This window comes from Mesocricetus auratus, unplaced genomic scaffold, assembly GCF_017639785.1.
Source record: "Mesocricetus auratus isolate SY011 unplaced genomic scaffold, BCM_Maur_2.0 Super-Scaffold_100011, whole genome shotgun sequence".
NCBI lineage: Eukaryota > Metazoa > Chordata > Mammalia > Rodentia > Cricetidae > Mesocricetus > Mesocricetus auratus.
The window spans coordinates 44,289,812-44,307,134 of NW_024429195.1; the positions used below are offsets into that span (position 1 = coordinate 44,289,812).

The window sequence follows — 17,323 nt, forward strand, 5'->3', positions numbered from 1 at the left end:
CCCCAAACATGCTGGTTTCATTAGTAGCCAGGTCTGTCCTCCAGCATTGAAAAGGCTGTTGCCCTTTGAACTGTCAGCAGCTACAATCACTAGCACAGATCTTCACAAGACTAGGCCCCCTGACCTCTGTGGTGAGGCCCTGCCCCCTTCCTGATTTCTGGGAAAGGTCTTCCTTCTCGTCTATAATTAGCTACAGAGTAATGGGTTTCCTAATGACATTTTCGTGTCTATATATAGTTTTGTTTGACCACCTTTTCTTCCTCCATCTTTCCTATTCCCCACTCCTGCTTAAGCCCCATCCTTAGGATTCCACTCTCAAATCACGCGTGCTCTATTCTCCTCTCCTTTCCTGTCCTCTCATGTATGCGAGCCTTAAACTCACTCCAAATACAAACACATAAAAATTAGAAAGACTTGCATGTAAGAGAATGCATGATGTTTGTATTTCTAAGCCTGGGTCAACCTTGAATTAATATAGTCTCCAATTCCACCATTTCCCTCAAAATTTCATAATTCTACTTTGCTTTACAGCTGAATAGAAGCCACTTATACAATACACACGCACCACTTTCATTATCTGCCAATGGATGGACATCTAGGTTATTCTGTTCCATTGGTTGTTGTGGATATAGCAGCGATAACAGGAATGTGCAGATATCTCTGCAGTAGGATGTCATATCCTCTGGCCCAGATATGTCTGGGTTGGATGGTAATTCTATGTTTAGCCTTTTAAGAAACACTATGTTTCCCATAGTGGCCACACCAAACGTATACCCCCCCCCACAGTGAATGAGGGTATGCAATGGTGTGTCTTCTTGCTTCAGCTGCGCTGATCTTGCTGTGGGTAAAGAGACGTATGGCTCTGGCTGCTCATCTGAGGGTGGAGCAGTGTCTGCTGGAGGCATAGAGTGGCAAGCTTCCTTGGTGAATGATCTTCACAAGAGTGCAAGGGCCCCACCAGGCTGACCACAGGCTAGACTATGCATTACAATCTCGGAAAGCAGCACGCACGGAAAGGGAGTTGGAATGGAAGCAGCTGTGGCATCGGTTGCGCAGTCCCTTTCCTGAGCAATAAGCCATGCAAATGAGCCTCCGCTGTGCACCCAGAAACTTGCCCACATAAGGGAGGAGTTACCGTTAGGGTTTGGTGGCAGAAGAATACCTTGACAGATTGGGGCCAAAGAATGTTGCAGAAATCACACCACGTAACAGCTCCCATGCAAGAGATTTGTGCGTGAGATTTATTCACGCAAGGGTGGGGAGTGAAAGACCACCTCTGAGCTAGTACAAGAGAGACAGAGCGATGGACAACGACGGTGATGGTGAGGACTGTTGAGAGGGCACACATGTCGCTTCTGGTGCCTGGTACATGGCTGCTGGCGCTGAGTCACTGCTACTATGTATGTATTAGCAAAAGGCATACCGAGACTAGACTCTGAGTTGGTGGAGCTGGGGTTGGGGTTACTGGCTTACAGTTTCAATGGTTGGGGAGAAGAGAATGTGATAAAATCATGAGCTGAGGATGAAGCTCAGCTGGAGGAATGCTTGCCTAGAACACATAAGACCCTGGCTTTTATCCCCAGTGTAATAGAAACCAGGTGTAGTGGTGTACATTCACAGTCCCAGAATACAGCAGGTAAAGACAGAAGGCATCAGGTCCAAAGGACACTCCATTTCCCAAAATTCCAAAAGGCAGTCCAAATACCCAGAAATGGGCTCAACCTGGTTAAAGGAGGATTTCCGGCAGTTAGATAAAAAGCCAGCATTCCTCAGGAACTTGTAAAGCTGGTTCCCCTCTACTAAAAGAGGTCATTTCCCTGATCACTGGCAGAAGAGACACATGGCTACCTGTGGTTCCTATCAGCTTCCCAAAACACAAGCTGGCTCCCAGGCTCCCCTAGTACCTGTTACACATCTCAGAGTCCATGCTGGCATCCTAGGCCTTCTCACCTCCTCCCCTACCCTAAACTCCCCCCAGCTACCGACTTCCCTCCTACCAACTACTCATCCTTCTAACCCTGCTATGTTTTCTGTTCTCTCATGGCCAAGTCCAGTCTGGCAGCCATATTTCATCCACTTTTTCTACTTTGGATTCTTCCAGGTGCCTATATGTCTACATCTCTCTCATAACTATAATAAAAGCTTCCCCCTTTAACCATACCATGGACCGGTCATGTTGTCAGCTTATACAAAACTGTCAGAAGGCCAAGGTCATCCTCGGCTACATAGCAAATTTGAAGCTAGCCTGGGCTACTCAAAAGCCTAAAAGAACTGTGCTAACAGCCAGCCCCTCACGGGTTCCTAAACAGTGAGGAGAGGGTGAAATAGAATAGAAGTTATCTTTCAGTTCCAACCTTTCAATCAGAGGAAGGCAAAACCTGTGGCATAGCATTCACCTAGGGGCCTTAACAGGCCAGTACATGAAGCTATGGTAATCAGAGAGTATTCTCTTTTTTTTTTTAAGATTTATTTATTTTGTGTACAGTGTTCTCCCTGCATGCATGTCTTCAGGCCAGAAGAGGGCACCAGATCTCACTACAGATGGTTGTGAGCCACCGTGTGGTTGCTGGGAATTGAACTCAGGACCTCTGGAAAAGCAGTCAGTGCTCTTAACCACTGAGCCATCTCTCTAGCCCCAAGAGTATTCTCTTTGAGCTGCTTGTGTTGGGGCTTTTCCTCTCTGGTTCAAATGAGTTCAGTGTCTAGTTTGACTTTACAGCAGCATTAACTGTCTCTCTGATGTAGCCATGCCTGGTGGAGTCCTGGTGGGTTCCAGATCAGCTCATACTGCTTTGTGTGTCCTGGGATGCGGGGATCATCTGGGTTCTCTGCAAAGAAAATCCCACCTATTTCTGCTTTCTGGGGCTCTTTTCTCTTATTTCCTATTTGGCGTCTTTTTACCTTGACTTTCTTACACCCAAACTCCTGGTCTCATAGACACAGTTTCTGATTCACCATCATGACCTCATCACTCCATTTTCTCAAATTGCCTTCCAAACATTTATGTTTATGCCTATATTTTATTGTCGCTGTCATCCTTGGCCTCGGAAACTGCTTTTTTTGCAGTGGGCAGTGGTTACCCGCAGAGACACATAACTGATAACTGCTGAGAATCAGTAGTTATTGGATGCTCAGTCCTGAGTGAGATGTCTGCAGTTCTCCGTCCAGGGTTCTGGGAACTGTGAGACCAAAACAGGAGCGACACATTTCCTAAGTTAAGACCAAAACAAGAAAAATAGGCCTTGCAGCTTAAGGGTTCTGTTTGCTGTTAAGACAGATAAAGAATAAGTTCCTGTTTGTCCTGAGCTAAGTCCTCGAAAGTTAAGATTTCCAGTTGTAATTAAGAAGTTCCTGTTTGTCCTGGGTTAAATCCTTGTTAAAGAATAAGTTCCTATTTGTCCTGGGTTAAATCCTTTTCAAATTAGGTTTCTATTTGTAATTAACAAATTAGGTTTCTAAGGGCTGATGTAAACTGCTTGTAACTCCATTTTTTCCTTCTCAATGTATCCCTCTAACAATGTATAACTACCAACCTTGTAAACAGCTCATCCTGAAGAGGGACTTCAGGAGGCCAGTGGGGCTGCTGTCTCAAATCCTTACAGCCCAAAACACAGCTTGCTTTACTTGGACAGCCATGGGCTTGTTTGGCTGTTATCTGTTTGTTTTCTCCTCACGAATCTCAGGTTTAACAGAATAGCACAGAAGAAGGGGAAGAAAAGAATACAAGGGTCAGGGGGAAGCGCGGAGGGTCACAGGTCACCATCCTCGGCGCATGACAAGGCAGTAGCCTCCTGAATTTTTCAGTAGCTGTGACTGACTGGGCCCATTGGTGGCTGTCACGGGTGGGGGGCTCATGAAGTCCCACCGCTTTCCAGGACATATAGGCAGTGTCCTTGTTAGGATGTAACACCGGGACCAAAAGCAGCTCACAGGACTTTAGGAACCAGGCCCCTGCCCCGCCCACCTCCCACCCCTGCCCTCCTGCAGCCACATGCGTGCCCTTTAAAAGTCCCTCCCAATCACTGGCTCGCTCTGTCTCTCTCTTGTCCCTACTTAGAGATGGCCTTTCGCTCCCTCCACCACCAATAAACCTCTCACGTGATCACGGTGTGATTTCTACGGCATTCCTTGGCCCTGAAACACCAGGGTACTCTCTAAACTCTAACATAGGAAAGGGTTTCTTTGACTCACAGTTTACAGTTTATCACGAAGAGAAGCCAAAGCAAGAACCCAGAAGCAGAAACTGAAGCAGAAGCTGTGGAGAAACACTGCTTAAAGGCTTGTTTCTCCTATCCCGTGACCTCCTGACGCAGACATTGTAACCCAGGCAAACCTGGTCCCACCTCTCACTCAGCTGTGCACGGCAAGTGTATGTACCCCGACTTTTTAAAAGAAAGGCTCCACCCACTTCTGTCCTGGCTCCCCACCGCCCCGCCCTCCCCACGTCCCGCCCTCCTCTCCCCACCCCCTCCACGCGTTTCTCTGAAGGGGTAGACAGGACTTTTCCTGTGTCTTCCCCCCTTCTCTCCGGTCCTCCGTCCCCCTCTGCCTCTGTCTGTCTTTACCTCTTTTCTCTTTCCTTCCCTTATTTTCTTACCTCTCCCCATCAATAAAACTTCCAATATGAGTCACGTCTGCAGGTCTCTCTTTCCCCATCGGCCGTCCGTCCATCACCCGCTGCGCTGCTGGACCGAGGGACTGGGGCCTGTCACCTGCGGGCCCAACCCTTTGCGTTGTATTCCTAACCCTGGGGGTGGCACCCCCACACTGGGCTGCGCCTCCCACATAGATCTTCAGTAAGGAAATGCTCCCACGGGCTGACCCGTAGCCTGGGCTCAAGGAGCGTTTCCTCAATCGAGCTTCCCTTCTCTCAAGTGACTCCAACGTGTGACAAACTGACAAGAAACTAGCGGGCATGGGCAGTTAATGGTTGCTGGTGTGGAGGACGCCCACTTTCCTGAGGGTGTATGAGCAGTTAACCCCTCTCACTGGTGCTCCTGAATGTAACCCTGATTAACTTACCAAACTGAAAGCCGGGCAGTGGTGGCACATGCCTTTAATCCCAGCACTCGGGAGGCAGAGGCAGGCGGATCTCTGTGAGTTCGAGGCCGGGCTGGACCGACAGCCTCCAAAACAATACAGAGAAACCCTGTCTCGTAAACACCAAAAAAAAAAAAAAAAAAATTACCAAACTGAGGTTTCACACCAGGGACAAATGGACGGGCCGCCTACTTAACACACCAAAGCAGGCACTGGACTCCGCTTTGGATGCCAGGTTCTCCCAGCATCCCTCAGCCCTTACCTGTTACAGGGCCCTCCTGGCTGGCATACCCGCCCCAGCCCTGAACTTCCCAGACCAGGGGCTGGCTGCCCTTCCCTATATAACCCAGCCATCTTGGATGCCCTCTCTTTTTGTACCTTTGGGCCTCCTGGCTGCTGCACCGGGTTCCCCTGCTCTCCTCTCTCCCTTCCCCTCCCCCCTTCTCCCCACATGGCCCAGCTCAGTCTTGTCCCCGCCTCTGGCTGTGCCTCCCTTTTATCTACAATAAACTCTCTCCTCTGCCATACCTGGGAGCAGTTATGTTTCCTTTCCTTCTATTTATTTATTCTTCCATTCACTAACCAAGCCAGACACGAGCGGAGTTATCTCTTTGGTCTGCCACTGGTGACTTATCTGGGGTGAACAGACATCTGTCTCCCACAGAAATTCACACACAACAGTCACACAGCCTATTCTTACAGTGTGGGCTGGGGGATTTCACTTCGGTCTGCAATGAAAACTTACCTGAAGGTTGATGCTATATTCCAGCAACAGTCTGGCTCCCACAGCTGGACAAGGCAGCCCCCAGAGCTCAGGCATGACTCTAGACACAGGCACAGGTCTCCCAAGATCGCGCCAGCTGCCTTAGTCATCTTCGGAGTGTGGAGCCCAATCGACTTCATCAGCTAAAACCACCTGGAAGATATAGACCAAAGTGTGTACCACTTATTATGTAGTGCTGTTAAAAGAAAATCCCCACACAGTCACAATGATGCATGTGCACAAAGCTACAAAGGGAAGAAGGGAGCTGGAATTTAGTAGAGGGATTGAGTCTTTGTAGACTTTATAACAGGGAGAAGAGGGTCTCGATCCCTCCTGGCCGCTCTCTAAGTGCAGTAAAGAGGAGTTTGATAAGATGAACGTGGCATCACATCCCAGTGTTTGGAAGGCAAGAGGATTTGGGGAATTTGAGGGAAGGAAGGAGGGGGAGGAGAAAAGATTGGTTTTAGAGAGAGACTGGTTTTCCTGAGGTCCCCGGAGCTGCAATATTTGCCGGCTCCACCAGAGGGCAGCCTCTCTGCATTTATGTTCTTCTCGGCAGACAATTGCCACAGCTCGGCATACACTCCAGGTCTGAGCAGAATTCATGCGGCTTTCACAGCCCTAAGATATTCTCCCAGATCCTGCAAAAGTGTCTCAGACACCCTGGAGACAGCTCATGGTGAAAGGTCAAGTGGATAACTTCTAGGGAATGGCTCTAGAATCTCTAGTAGGGTCACTTTTTTTTCAACATAGTGTTTGTTTTTTGTTTTTGTTTTTTTGCAACATACTATTCACCTCAATCACACTCACTTCCCCTTCCTCCCAGGTCCACCCTCCCATCCCCTTCCACCCCCTCCAAAAAACTGGACCAAATGCAATCTTCAATGCCCAATCATTGAAGATGGTCAGCCCCTCAAAGAGTCCTCCCCTGCATTAGCAGCGAGACTTATCATGGTGCATAAACTGCTAAATCCTCAAGGACTGTGTAGCTGTCAGTCAAAAGGAGACCCTTTTGGAAACTAGAACTTTCCCTGAGGTTAAAGGATTGTAGGGAGTGACATCTGGCTCCCACGTCTGGTCCCGATGGTGCCCTAGGAAGGCTGAGTATCATCTTTGCATTTCTCCAGCTCAAGTGCACAATGACCCAGCACCTGGTGACGATGGGGAGATCAGGGATTTCCTATAAGTTCCACTGGGGTACAGAGCCACCCCTGGGGATCAGTAGGGCTGTGATCATTAGTACATCAGACTAAAAGACATCTACACCCGTGACATATAAGGCCACATTCTGGGGTCCACTATGCAGTATTGAAAGGGCACAGTGCAGAGGGAGAATCCACGGTAATGATTGCCTTTTCTATGACCACAGCCAGTTAATCCTGAGGGCATTGCTTCCCTCTTTTGGCCTCTGTAGTAACCTCCCTGTGTAGCCTCCACCCCAACTCGATCAAACAGTGTTTGCTTATCCATAACCTTGCCATGCTACAATCTGCTACAATCCTACAATCCATGAGTGGGAGTTGTGGGGTTTGGGGCAGCAATTTTTATTGGTCCCAGATAGAGAAGGCAACAACAGACCAAAGAGTCAATTGTGTCTAAATGTCAGCTTGGTGAACCTATGCGTTTAAAGTTTCAGGTTACTTCCAGGAGCAGGCTACTTGGATAGGCGGGCGTAACCACCTGTCCCCACCCCCAGCGTGGGCAACACTCATGAAAGCTTCATCCCAGCCAGCTTCCAGGTAGCTGCTCTAGAAAGAGCTACATGAGGACCCCTGCTGTAAGTTTGTCACTTCACATCCTTGGGGAGGAGCAGGGATCCCTTAGTCTTCCACCTCCTTTCACGCAGGAATGTTAATAAATCAGACACAGGAGGGCCTCGTGGGGGGAGATCACAGCTGCTCTGACTGAAAACAGCAATGATCAGAGAGAGCACAGCACCCAACAATGGTTACCGTCTCCTCCCCCACCTGTTGGACCCCTCGCTAACATTGGGGGGAGTCTTTACACAGCCCCCTAATTGCTAAACGTAACAGTTGCTGGCTGAATTTTCCCAGGTCTTGCCTAGAAACAAAGACAAATCATTCTGAATGTCTGTTCCTTTTTTCTGAAGCTGAACTATGAAGTTCTTGATCATTACGAACTATCCGAACATAAGGTCCCTGCCCCCACTCCCGCCTTGACACAGTCTCCTTTGTGGCCCAGACTGGGTGCTGGGTGCACGAGACTTTTTCTTCTGGGCCCCCAACCAGCTCCCAAGTCACGACACAGAGACTTCCTAGTTTTAATGTCCCGCCTAGCTTGGGCTCGATTCTGGCTAGCTCTTAACTGAATCTGTTTTGCCTTGGGTGGTTTTATCTTCTTTCTGCACATCTTGCTTTCCCTGCCTTGCTATACCCAGTTGGCTGATAGCTGCCTGGCTTCTTGCTGCACCCATCCCTTTTTCTCTCCTCACCGTCTATTCGTCTATTTGTTCTCTCTGCGCCCACCTCCCCCGCCAACCCGGCCTATCCTTTCCCTTCCCAGCTATTGGCCATTCAGCTCACTATTGGACCAATCAGGTGCCTTATGCAAGCAAGGTAAAACAGCTTTTCATAATTAAATACAGAATAAACAAAAGTAACACACCTTTACACAGTTAAAGTAATGTTCTGCAGCATAACCAAATCGAACACATCTTTTTAAAATAAATAATAATTATTAAAATAATTAGTGCTAATATTAATTAGTAATATTTAATAATTAAAATAATACACAACACTGGTGTTATAGATCTGTGTTACACACTGTTGTATATTCTTTTAATCACCAAATCCAATGTTAATTGTATGAAGAATTGTTTAGGGTTCCATTAGAACAATGGTCCCCCCTCTCCCTTCTTCCCTCCCCCCCCATGTGTGTGTGTGTGGTGTGTGTGTGTGTGTGTGTGTGTGTGTGTGTGTGTGTAAGGGAAGGGGCCCATGTCATGGAAATCAGAGGACATCTTTGAGACTCCGTTCTCTCCTTCCATGGTGGATTCCAAGGATTGGACTCAGGTAATCAGGCCTATGTGGCAAGCCCCTTTTCCTGCTGAACCACCTTGGAGGCCCTGTAGCATCTTTTTGCATATACTTATGTCTGGAAAAACCCACTCATTCATCAACCAGTCTCTCAAATATCACGCCTTTGTAAAAACCCTTTATTGTTGAAGAGGAGACATTGTATTTTTAATGCAGGACATTTCAGAAACCATAGTGCCCAAGGGATTGAAACTATTCATATGCAGCTTCCATGCTGAGCAGGAGAGGGAGTCAAACGGAGGGTGGGATAAGCTTGGGAAACAGAAAGGGAGTCAGGAGAGCATGCTCTGGCATCGGTACTGAGACGATGTCCTGAAGGTGCCGTCGGGGCTCCACAAGTGGAGTGCTAAAGACAAAAGGAAATGCAGCTTTAAAACCACATCTTTGTCCTACAAATGCCAGCTGTCCCACCCACTGAGGGAGCAGGAGGGCTGTCTCTGCAGAAGGGAAAGCTTCACTCAGGATTGTTCCAGCAGCCTTTGGGCTGGGGAACAGCTGGCAGCAGTGCCTGCCCCTTCCACGATGTGCGAAATGCTGAGCTGTGGTCTGTGGAGGGCATACAGAACAGTGAAATTCCTGTCACCTAGCATTCCCAGGAGGCTGGCACAGACACCACCCATCCACAGTGACTGGTCCCCCCACTGCTTAACCCAGTCCCTCTTCCTAGGCAGGCTCTGAATGACTTGTTTCCGGTAGCTTCGTGTGAATGAAATAAGATGATGCGGCCATCCCTGTTGGTCCCCTTCCTCTGATCATCTGTAAATGCTAGCCCCTGGGGACTGCATGTCCCATCTGTCTGGCACCTAACACGTTTAGAATACCCTCGGTGGTAAGATTAGAAAGGCTGTAATTACTGGCTCAGTCCCTCTGAAAGAACTTGGATTCACCAGCAAATATTAAAAGTAGATTTCCACAATGCACTTGCATTTACCATTTGTATAAAATACTATGGCAAAATTACACTGTAATTATCTTTATGGCCAGTGTATAACATTGGAAGAGAGTATGTTACCCAGATATAGCTACCCGTATAATTATCTGGCCATCGGCAGGACTGAAATAACCATCTAATGAGAGCAAAATGATATGGTAAACACCATGTAATCAGCAAGTTACAGTTATTATAGCCCCTTGTGCCCTCTCACCCAACAGTAAGTGGGAGACTGGACCCAGTCCCTGGTCCGAGGGAGCCGTGGACAGGTGGCATCTAGGGTCAGCTTCTTGGGTCTCGGACTGGCCACCCTGAGACCAGAAACTGTGAATTCCAGAACAAGGGGGAGGGGAAGGAGACTGTGTAGATTGAAGGGGCTTCCCATGTCCCCTCACCCCTTGTCTTCCTTCCCTTTAGAAGCCAGCAAAAAGGAAAGCATCAGCTGAATGGCTGTTGCCATGTGTGGGTGACGGCAGTGTCCAGGCAGAAATTTCTGTGTTTTGACTACACTTCCCTGAGGGGCTTTCACACTACTGGACAAGTGAGGAATCTTGCAGCCCACTCAGCCCTGAGATCTGGCCTAGATGCTTTCATCAGTCAGACAAAAGCCAGCCGGGCAACACGAGGACATTCTCTACCCACCCTCCCCAGTGCTCAGCTTCCAGACCGGAAGAGTCATAATACAGATGACTCTCAGTGTGCCAGGAACCGTTACGAAGGCTTTGTCTAGAAAATCACAACCTTGGGAGATTTTATCACCATCCTTATATTCCAGATGGAGAAACTGAGGCTCAGTGTTAAGTCTCTTGGCCAAGAGGACACAGCTAGAGAAAAGCAGGTCCAGGATTGAATTTAGGTTGTATTCTAATACACTCTGCTGTACTGGGAAGCTAAGATGTGGTTTCCAGCTATTTCCAGACTTCTGGCAACCCAGAATCTCTTCCTAAATCGTAATTGTACTGACTGCATTCTGGCACTGTAACTCAGCACAGCTCAACCTCCTTGGGAGGCAAACACTTTGAGCTGTGAATAAATCTACAGTGACTGAAAGATGATTTCACATCTTTTGAATAGATCACAAGAAGACAGTGTCCAAAAACACCACTGGAGAAGCCCCACGGGATCCCTCTCCCTGCTTCCTACCACCTCTCTCTGCCTGCTCAGTAATCAACAGGGTCCATGACCCAGGAGAAGTATGAAAGAGAGCACATGAGCATCTCTGAGCATCACTGTCGACACTCCGTGTGCTGGACTCTGGCGGTGTGTCTGTGTGTGCATTGGTAGCCTCTGTGAAAACTACAGCTGACCGTTTCCTGCTCCCCCCTTCCCTCCCCCTCCCTCATCCCCTCACCTCTCCAGCCAACCATGCTTACCTTATTCTGCACTGGGGGCCTATTTCAGGGTGCCAAAGCTGGGGGTATTCTCTTCACCCACATCAGTGGGGGCGTCTGGGGGTAGAGTAAGCAGTAGAGTCAGGAGGAATTCTTATGAATCAGTGAAGGGCTGGCTATCAAAGACAGCACTGGAGGACAGCGCTGGGACAAGGGGGAGGGGTAGAGCTTTCTGTCCCCTCTCAGCCCAGCAGGGCTGTCCTGCTGTGCTCAGGAAAGTGACTGACCCTGGCTGTAGATCTGACCAAGAAAGAAAGGGACACAGGCACTTGCTACAACTTAGAAAAGTCTCATATTCCTCTCTGGTGACAAATTGGGAGGCACTTCTGACGTAGCCTCAGTGGTACCCAGACCTTCCCACTGGGTGTACCCTACCTGGCTGGCTGTTTCTCTTGCCCATGAGTCCCACAAAGAAATCATGCATGTCACCTGCAAGAAAAGGCCAATGCTGTCAAGACCTCTGAGACTGCAATCCCCTCTCTCTCTTCTCTCTCTCTCTCTCTCTCTCTCTCTGCTCTGGAACTTGTGGTGTAGCCCAGGCTAACCTTGTACTCTCCATCTCTCCTCTCTTCACCTCTGGGATTACAGAGGTGCATCACCACATCTGGCTCCTCTTTGTCTCATTGGAGCCGGAAGCCCATGGCTAGCAGGTATGCAATCTTCTGCCCGACTTCTCTTCCCGCCCCTCCCCCAGCACTCACACACCCACATTTCATCAGTTTTCTACCGCAGCAGGTGCCTGGCTCAGAGCCTTCATTGCCCTCAGGAGAGCCCCTTACTTCCCAGTGACCAACCAGTGAGGGACAGGACAGCCTCCCGCGCCCCTCACACCTGCTCTCTCTCCTTGTTCCCTGGTACCAGCTCCCACTCAGGAAGGCTGGCTAAGCAATTGCAGCTGGCATACTGTCCACACCAGCTGCAATGGGGTCAGCAGAGACGGCCTATGGGCTGCGTGCCCGTGGGATGCTGGGCAAAAGGTCAGCACAGATAAGGGAGAAGCTACTCACGTTTCTGGGGAAGCGATGTCTCCTTGGGTCCTGTGAAGCCAAGCACAGACATGGGGAAAGAGCAGTTAGAGAGGAATTCAAATCACAGGCCCCTCCCTGCCTCCATTCACCAACTCACTAGGACAGCCCCCCATCTCCCTCTCCGCTGAAGGGGTTCCCCAGGCCAGTCTAATCTGTAGGACATTGTCCCTTGTCCCTTGTCCCTCCAGGGCCTCCTCCTACCCGTGCTGGCCTTGCTCAGCACTTTCAGCAATCCTTCCAGAGACACTGAGTGGCTGTCGTAGAGCCTCCGAAGCAAGGACTGGGGCAACTGGTACAGGTCAGAGTCCTTGTAGGGGAGAGGGACAGGGAGCTGAGGGGCAAGGTCCACACCCCGTCCTTCAGCTCTCTTCCTGCGCAAGGTAGCCTTGCCCTAAACCCACCACAGCTGAAGCCAACCCCCGCTTTCCTTCAGGACTTGCTCTGGTTTACCCTGGAAGAGAAGTGGGTATGCAGGGTATGACGTGGGGGCCCGGGCAGCAGCACTGGAGCGTGTTAGAAATGCAGAATCCTACCTTCAACTGGACACCTGACTCTGAATGTGACCCCATGGTGTTCATGTGCATGGTGAAGTCTGGAGCCATGTGGAGGCTTCCGGATGACTGGCCTGGAGGACTGGTGGCCTTGGACTGCCTCCCTGGGATGCTGGTCACACTGTCTCCCAAGGCCAAGGGTGGTTGTCCCCTGGAACCCTCACCCAGCTCATGCCACCTCTCAGGGACAAAGCCATAGGTTCAGAAACCTGCTTGCTCAGAGATGCGGTTAGTCCCCGGAGTGAGCCATGAATCCCCACACCGGAGAAAGGCCCGTCACACTTAGCAGGTGACCTCTAGCCCATGCTCAGGGGCTTGGCCCTGGGTTCAGGTGGCAACGGGCGGCAAGGGCACACATGCAAACATGGGGGTTCCTACTCCGCGCTGTGTCTACCGGCGACTTCTCGGTAGCGTTCTGCTTCCAATTTCTCCCCTTCTACCCTGGATCTAGAATTTCAGAAAGGCTGCCTGCTCAGCATGACATCTCCTCTGCTCCACCAACAGAACCCCAGATTCCAGAGCTGCTTCCCCAAAAGAGTACTTGATTATCCTGTCTCTCTCTCCCTCGCTCGCTCTGTCTTTTTCTAGCAACTCGGGCACAGCAGGGTTGATGGATACACGCCAGGCACCCAATTAACCAGAGCCGCAGAGAGATGCTGTTGTTGACTGCCAGGGGATGGCTACCTGAATCTCAGTGGTGCCCCTCTCCAGAATTCTAGAGTCCTTGGGCTTCAGTGGACACCTAGGATACACCCCACACAAGCCACCCAGGCACCTACACACACATGTATTCCACCCAGTGTATCTATCTCATCCTCACAGACCTTGGGGAGAGAGATCTCTTTTGTTGACCAAGAGAGGCAGAGGGGTTTTCTTGGAGCCCTAGGTGCTGTAGCAGGCTTGTCTCCGAAGAACCCAGATAGTCTTACCACCCTGACGACACAAGGGCCAGCCTGTACTCGATGCTCACTGAGCAGTGGCTTTTGCTTGGATCTGATGCAACTGCAGCCACCCGCACAGCTACCCTGGCGAGCGAGCACATGTGTGCATGTTCTCCCGTGTGTGTGTGTGTGTGTGTGTGTGTGTGTGTGTGTGTGGTGTGTGTGTGGTGTGTGTGTGGTGTGTGTGTGGTGTGTGTGTGTGTATGGTGTGTGTGCGTGTGGTGTGTGTGTGTATGGTGTGTGTGTGTGGTGTGTGTGTGTATGTGTGTGTGTGTGTGTGTGTGTGTGTGTGTGTGTGTGTGTGGTATGTGTGTGTGTGTCCCTCCCTCCCTTCCTCTTTGCCCAGCTCATAGCTTCCCAGAAGCCACTTTTTCCAAATTGTTCAAATACTCAGCCCACCTCCTGTAATGAGATGCTAAGCAGATTGGAGTTGGAGAGGCAGAAGGCTCCACACGCTGAATTTGTAATAAGTCCCACCTGTAATCATCTAAAAGCATTTGTAACTGCTGTCAACTCAGAACCCTGAGAAGACTTCCTCCCCGCGCCCCCCCCCATACCTACCTGACAAATCCTATTCTTTTTCTTAGAGGAACTTCGGGGATCCAGGCTCATGCTGCCTTGTTTTTCGATTTCTGTCTTACTCCTCTGACGAAGCAGAGGCTAGCAGTAGGCATGGGAGAGGAGAGAAGGTACAGCCTTGGGGCCTTAGACACACCGGAGACTGGGGGGGGGAGCAGAGGATGGGGGGGTATCCTCATCGTGAAACTAAAAGAACACCTGTAACTCATAGATGAAATAGCACGCAGAGAGCCACTTGGGGGAGAAATTCTGCCTGTGTCTGCCTCCATGGAGGGAGATCTGTCCCTTGCCAAGAGAACTGAGCCAGACCACTGAGAACTTATGTAGCCAACTTACCTACAGCACCCCAATCACCATGTCACCAACAAAAAACTGAACATATTTTTAACTTAAAAGATTGTAAGATATAATTACATTACTTTTCCCATTTCCTTTCCTTCTTCCAACCTCTCCCACGTACTCTCCTCTTGCTCTCTCAAATCCATGCCTCTTCTTTAATTGCTATGACATATATACTCCTAAATACATAAATACAAGCCCCTTAGTCCGCATAACGCTAAGCAGCACTTTTTAGGGTACACTTTATCTACAAGATATCCAAGACACAGAGAGATACCCTGGAGACAACAGAAACAGGAGAGTACCAGAGATATAAAGGAATTTAGAGACAAAATGCCCAACCCCATCTTCCTCCCTCCAGACAGACAGACAGAACCAAGTTTCCCTGGACTGTCAGGGGACACCTTACCTTGCTGTGCCTCCCCACAGGCGCCACCTGCTCCGGAGACTCCTCACAGACAGCCCCAAAGCTGCAAGCCACGCTGAGTGCTAGGATGGCAGTGACCAGCATGGAGGCCCTCATGGCGTCTAAATGACAGAGGTGAGGAGGGAAGACAGCTTGGTGGACACCCGCAGGCCTCTCTGACCAGCAGCTGGGCTCCGGCACATTTCTCCAGCTCTTCACCTCCCCTGGCCGAGCAAGCCCTGATCTGAAGAGCGTGAGCTGCACCTCTGAGAAAGGGGGTCCCCCACCAAACATCTCCCCAGGATCTGCCCATCAATGAGCAATGATGTGTGTTGGGGTCTCTAGATCATAAGGGTGGATAGATTCACAGGACGCGTACTGGTCTGTCTTTACCTAGCTTGAGAAGAGACCCCAGATACTTACTGTCTTACAGTGTTAGATAACCTGGAGACTTAGAGAAAAACTTTCTAACCTGTAAGAATCAGTCTTGATTCTGGCCCCAGACACCAAATATTGACAGCTCCCCATCCTCGGGCCCTTTCTGATTGCCTTCCTGGTACCCTACTTGCCTGTCAGAGGCTGCCCTCTCCTTCATGCCTTCTTGTTCTCACCCATCACCCTGGTGCTGGCTTCAGGCCACCACGCGGTCCTCCCAGAGCCTACCTGTGGAGCTGGCTGCACGGCAGGATCGGGGAGCTGGTGCTGCTGTGGAGATGGAAGCAAGAGTGCAGGGCTCTGGCAGGAACCAGTCCCAGCTCCCTGATAAAGGTTCTGGGAGGGTTTGGGGGAGCTGAGGGGAGGGGCTGAGAGTCACCAATCCCAGTTGGCTGGAGGGGAGGAGGAGAGCTGGTAGGGGAGAAGATGCAGGCTGCAGTCACACACCCAGACACACAGGCGCACGTACACACACAAACACACACACACACACACTCTCTCTCACACACACACACTCTCTCTCACACACACACACTCTCACACACACATACACACTCTCACACACACACATTCACATACACTCACATGCACACATATCCACACACATATGCACACACACACACTCTCTCGCTCACACACATTCATACACACTCACATACACACATATGCACTCACACACACATACACACAGTCTCTCTCTCTCTCACACACACACACTCACACACACTCACATACACACATATCCACACACATATGCACTCACATACACACACACACACACACACACACACACACACACACGGACCAGCAGCAAGCTACAGTTGCCCAGCAGCCCCCTTTCCAAAGGCAGCCAAGGCAGGCACTCTAAGGAATGCCATTGTATGTGATTTCTCACAAAATTGCATGCCGAGTCTAGCTCAGTAGGTGTGACTCCTGGACCTTTTTCTCATAACTCACCAGCTCCTCTCCCTTTGAACCTCCAAGCTTGACTACCAGCCTGGAACAGCTCAGACAGGTGTCTCTGTCCCTGCCACCATCGAGGGAGCTGGGGCTTGAAGACTGGGGATGAATCTGGCTCCTTCTGCCGGCCTCCTCCCATGGAAGCTGTCCTGTCCCCTGGTCCTGACCCCAGAGAAGAAGCAGGGCTGCTGGACTGAAGAGGCCCCGCCCTGGCGCCCTCATAACCTCTCTTTTCCTGCCTGAATGGGCTGCCTCAGCTGCCTCTTGCTGGATTCCACCTCCCGTCCCTCCTGCTCCAGGGAGGAGAAAGAACAGCGTGGCCAGGCTCATCTGTCCTCACCTTGCTCTGCTTAGCAATGTCCATTCCTTATTTGCCTCCCTTTTTCCTCGGGGCTCAGACATCTTGTTCTCTGACCCTTCCAGCCCTTGTTTACATCCTACACAGATGAGGGTTTCTCCTATAGTTTCTTTGCCCAGGACAGAGAGCCAGGGGAGGAGAGCCAGCGTCAGAATTAGAACTTAGAGAGGGCCAGTAATGCACTGGGAAAGTGGCAATTAGGATGTGGATACAGGAGCTTAGATATGCATCTCCACAATAGAAATAAGAAATATACCCATTTTTCTGATTAGGAAATGGAGGCCAGGAAGGTTCAGTCACTTGCTCCAGTATACACAGCAATCCGGCTCTTCTTATTCCAACTCTCTCAGTTTGTTTGTTTGTTTGTTTGTTTGAAGACAGGGTTTCTCTGGGTAACAACTCTGGCTGCCCTGGAACTTGCTTTGTAGACCAGGTTAGCCTCAAACTCACAGAGATCCTCCTGCCTCTGCCTCCCAAGTGCTGGGATTAAAGGTGTGCATCACCACCGCCCGGCTTTTCACTACTTTGGCATGTTGACCTTCGAG

General features: G+C 50.1%; 1 protein-coding gene across 3 annotated transcripts; it reads right to left on the minus strand.

Moving 5' to 3' along the window:
* Positions 1–8,962: 8,962 nt before the first annotated feature.
* Positions 8,963–15,857, minus strand: Tac3 (tachykinin precursor 3). 3 transcript variants are annotated; one of them, XR_005880443.1, is made up of 9 exons: positions 15,689–15,857; positions 15,029–15,147; positions 14,263–14,361; positions 12,411–12,516; positions 12,189–12,218; positions 11,557–11,610; positions 11,164–11,238; positions 10,005–10,114; positions 8,963–9,205 (listed from the first exon to the last, which is right to left on the minus strand). XR_005880443.1 is itself a non-coding variant. In XM_040754727.1 (8 exons), exons 2-7 carry the CDS (start codon positions 15,140–15,142, stop codon positions 11,183–11,185), a joined length of 459 nt encoding a protein of 152 aa, XP_040610661.1. In that variant the 5' UTR covers positions 15,143–15,147; positions 15,689–15,846; the 3' UTR covers positions 8,963–9,205; positions 11,164–11,182. The 3 variants fall into 3 exon arrangements, 2 of the variants coding, with proteins under 2 accessions (XP_040610661.1, XP_005079797.3); XM_040754727.1 differs by lacking the exon at positions 10,005–10,114 and having other exon boundaries at positions 15,689–15,846; XM_005079740.4 differs by lacking the exons at positions 10,005–10,114; positions 14,263–14,361 and having other exon boundaries at positions 15,689–15,846.
* Between the last annotated feature and the right edge of the window lie 1,466 nt (positions 15,858–17,323).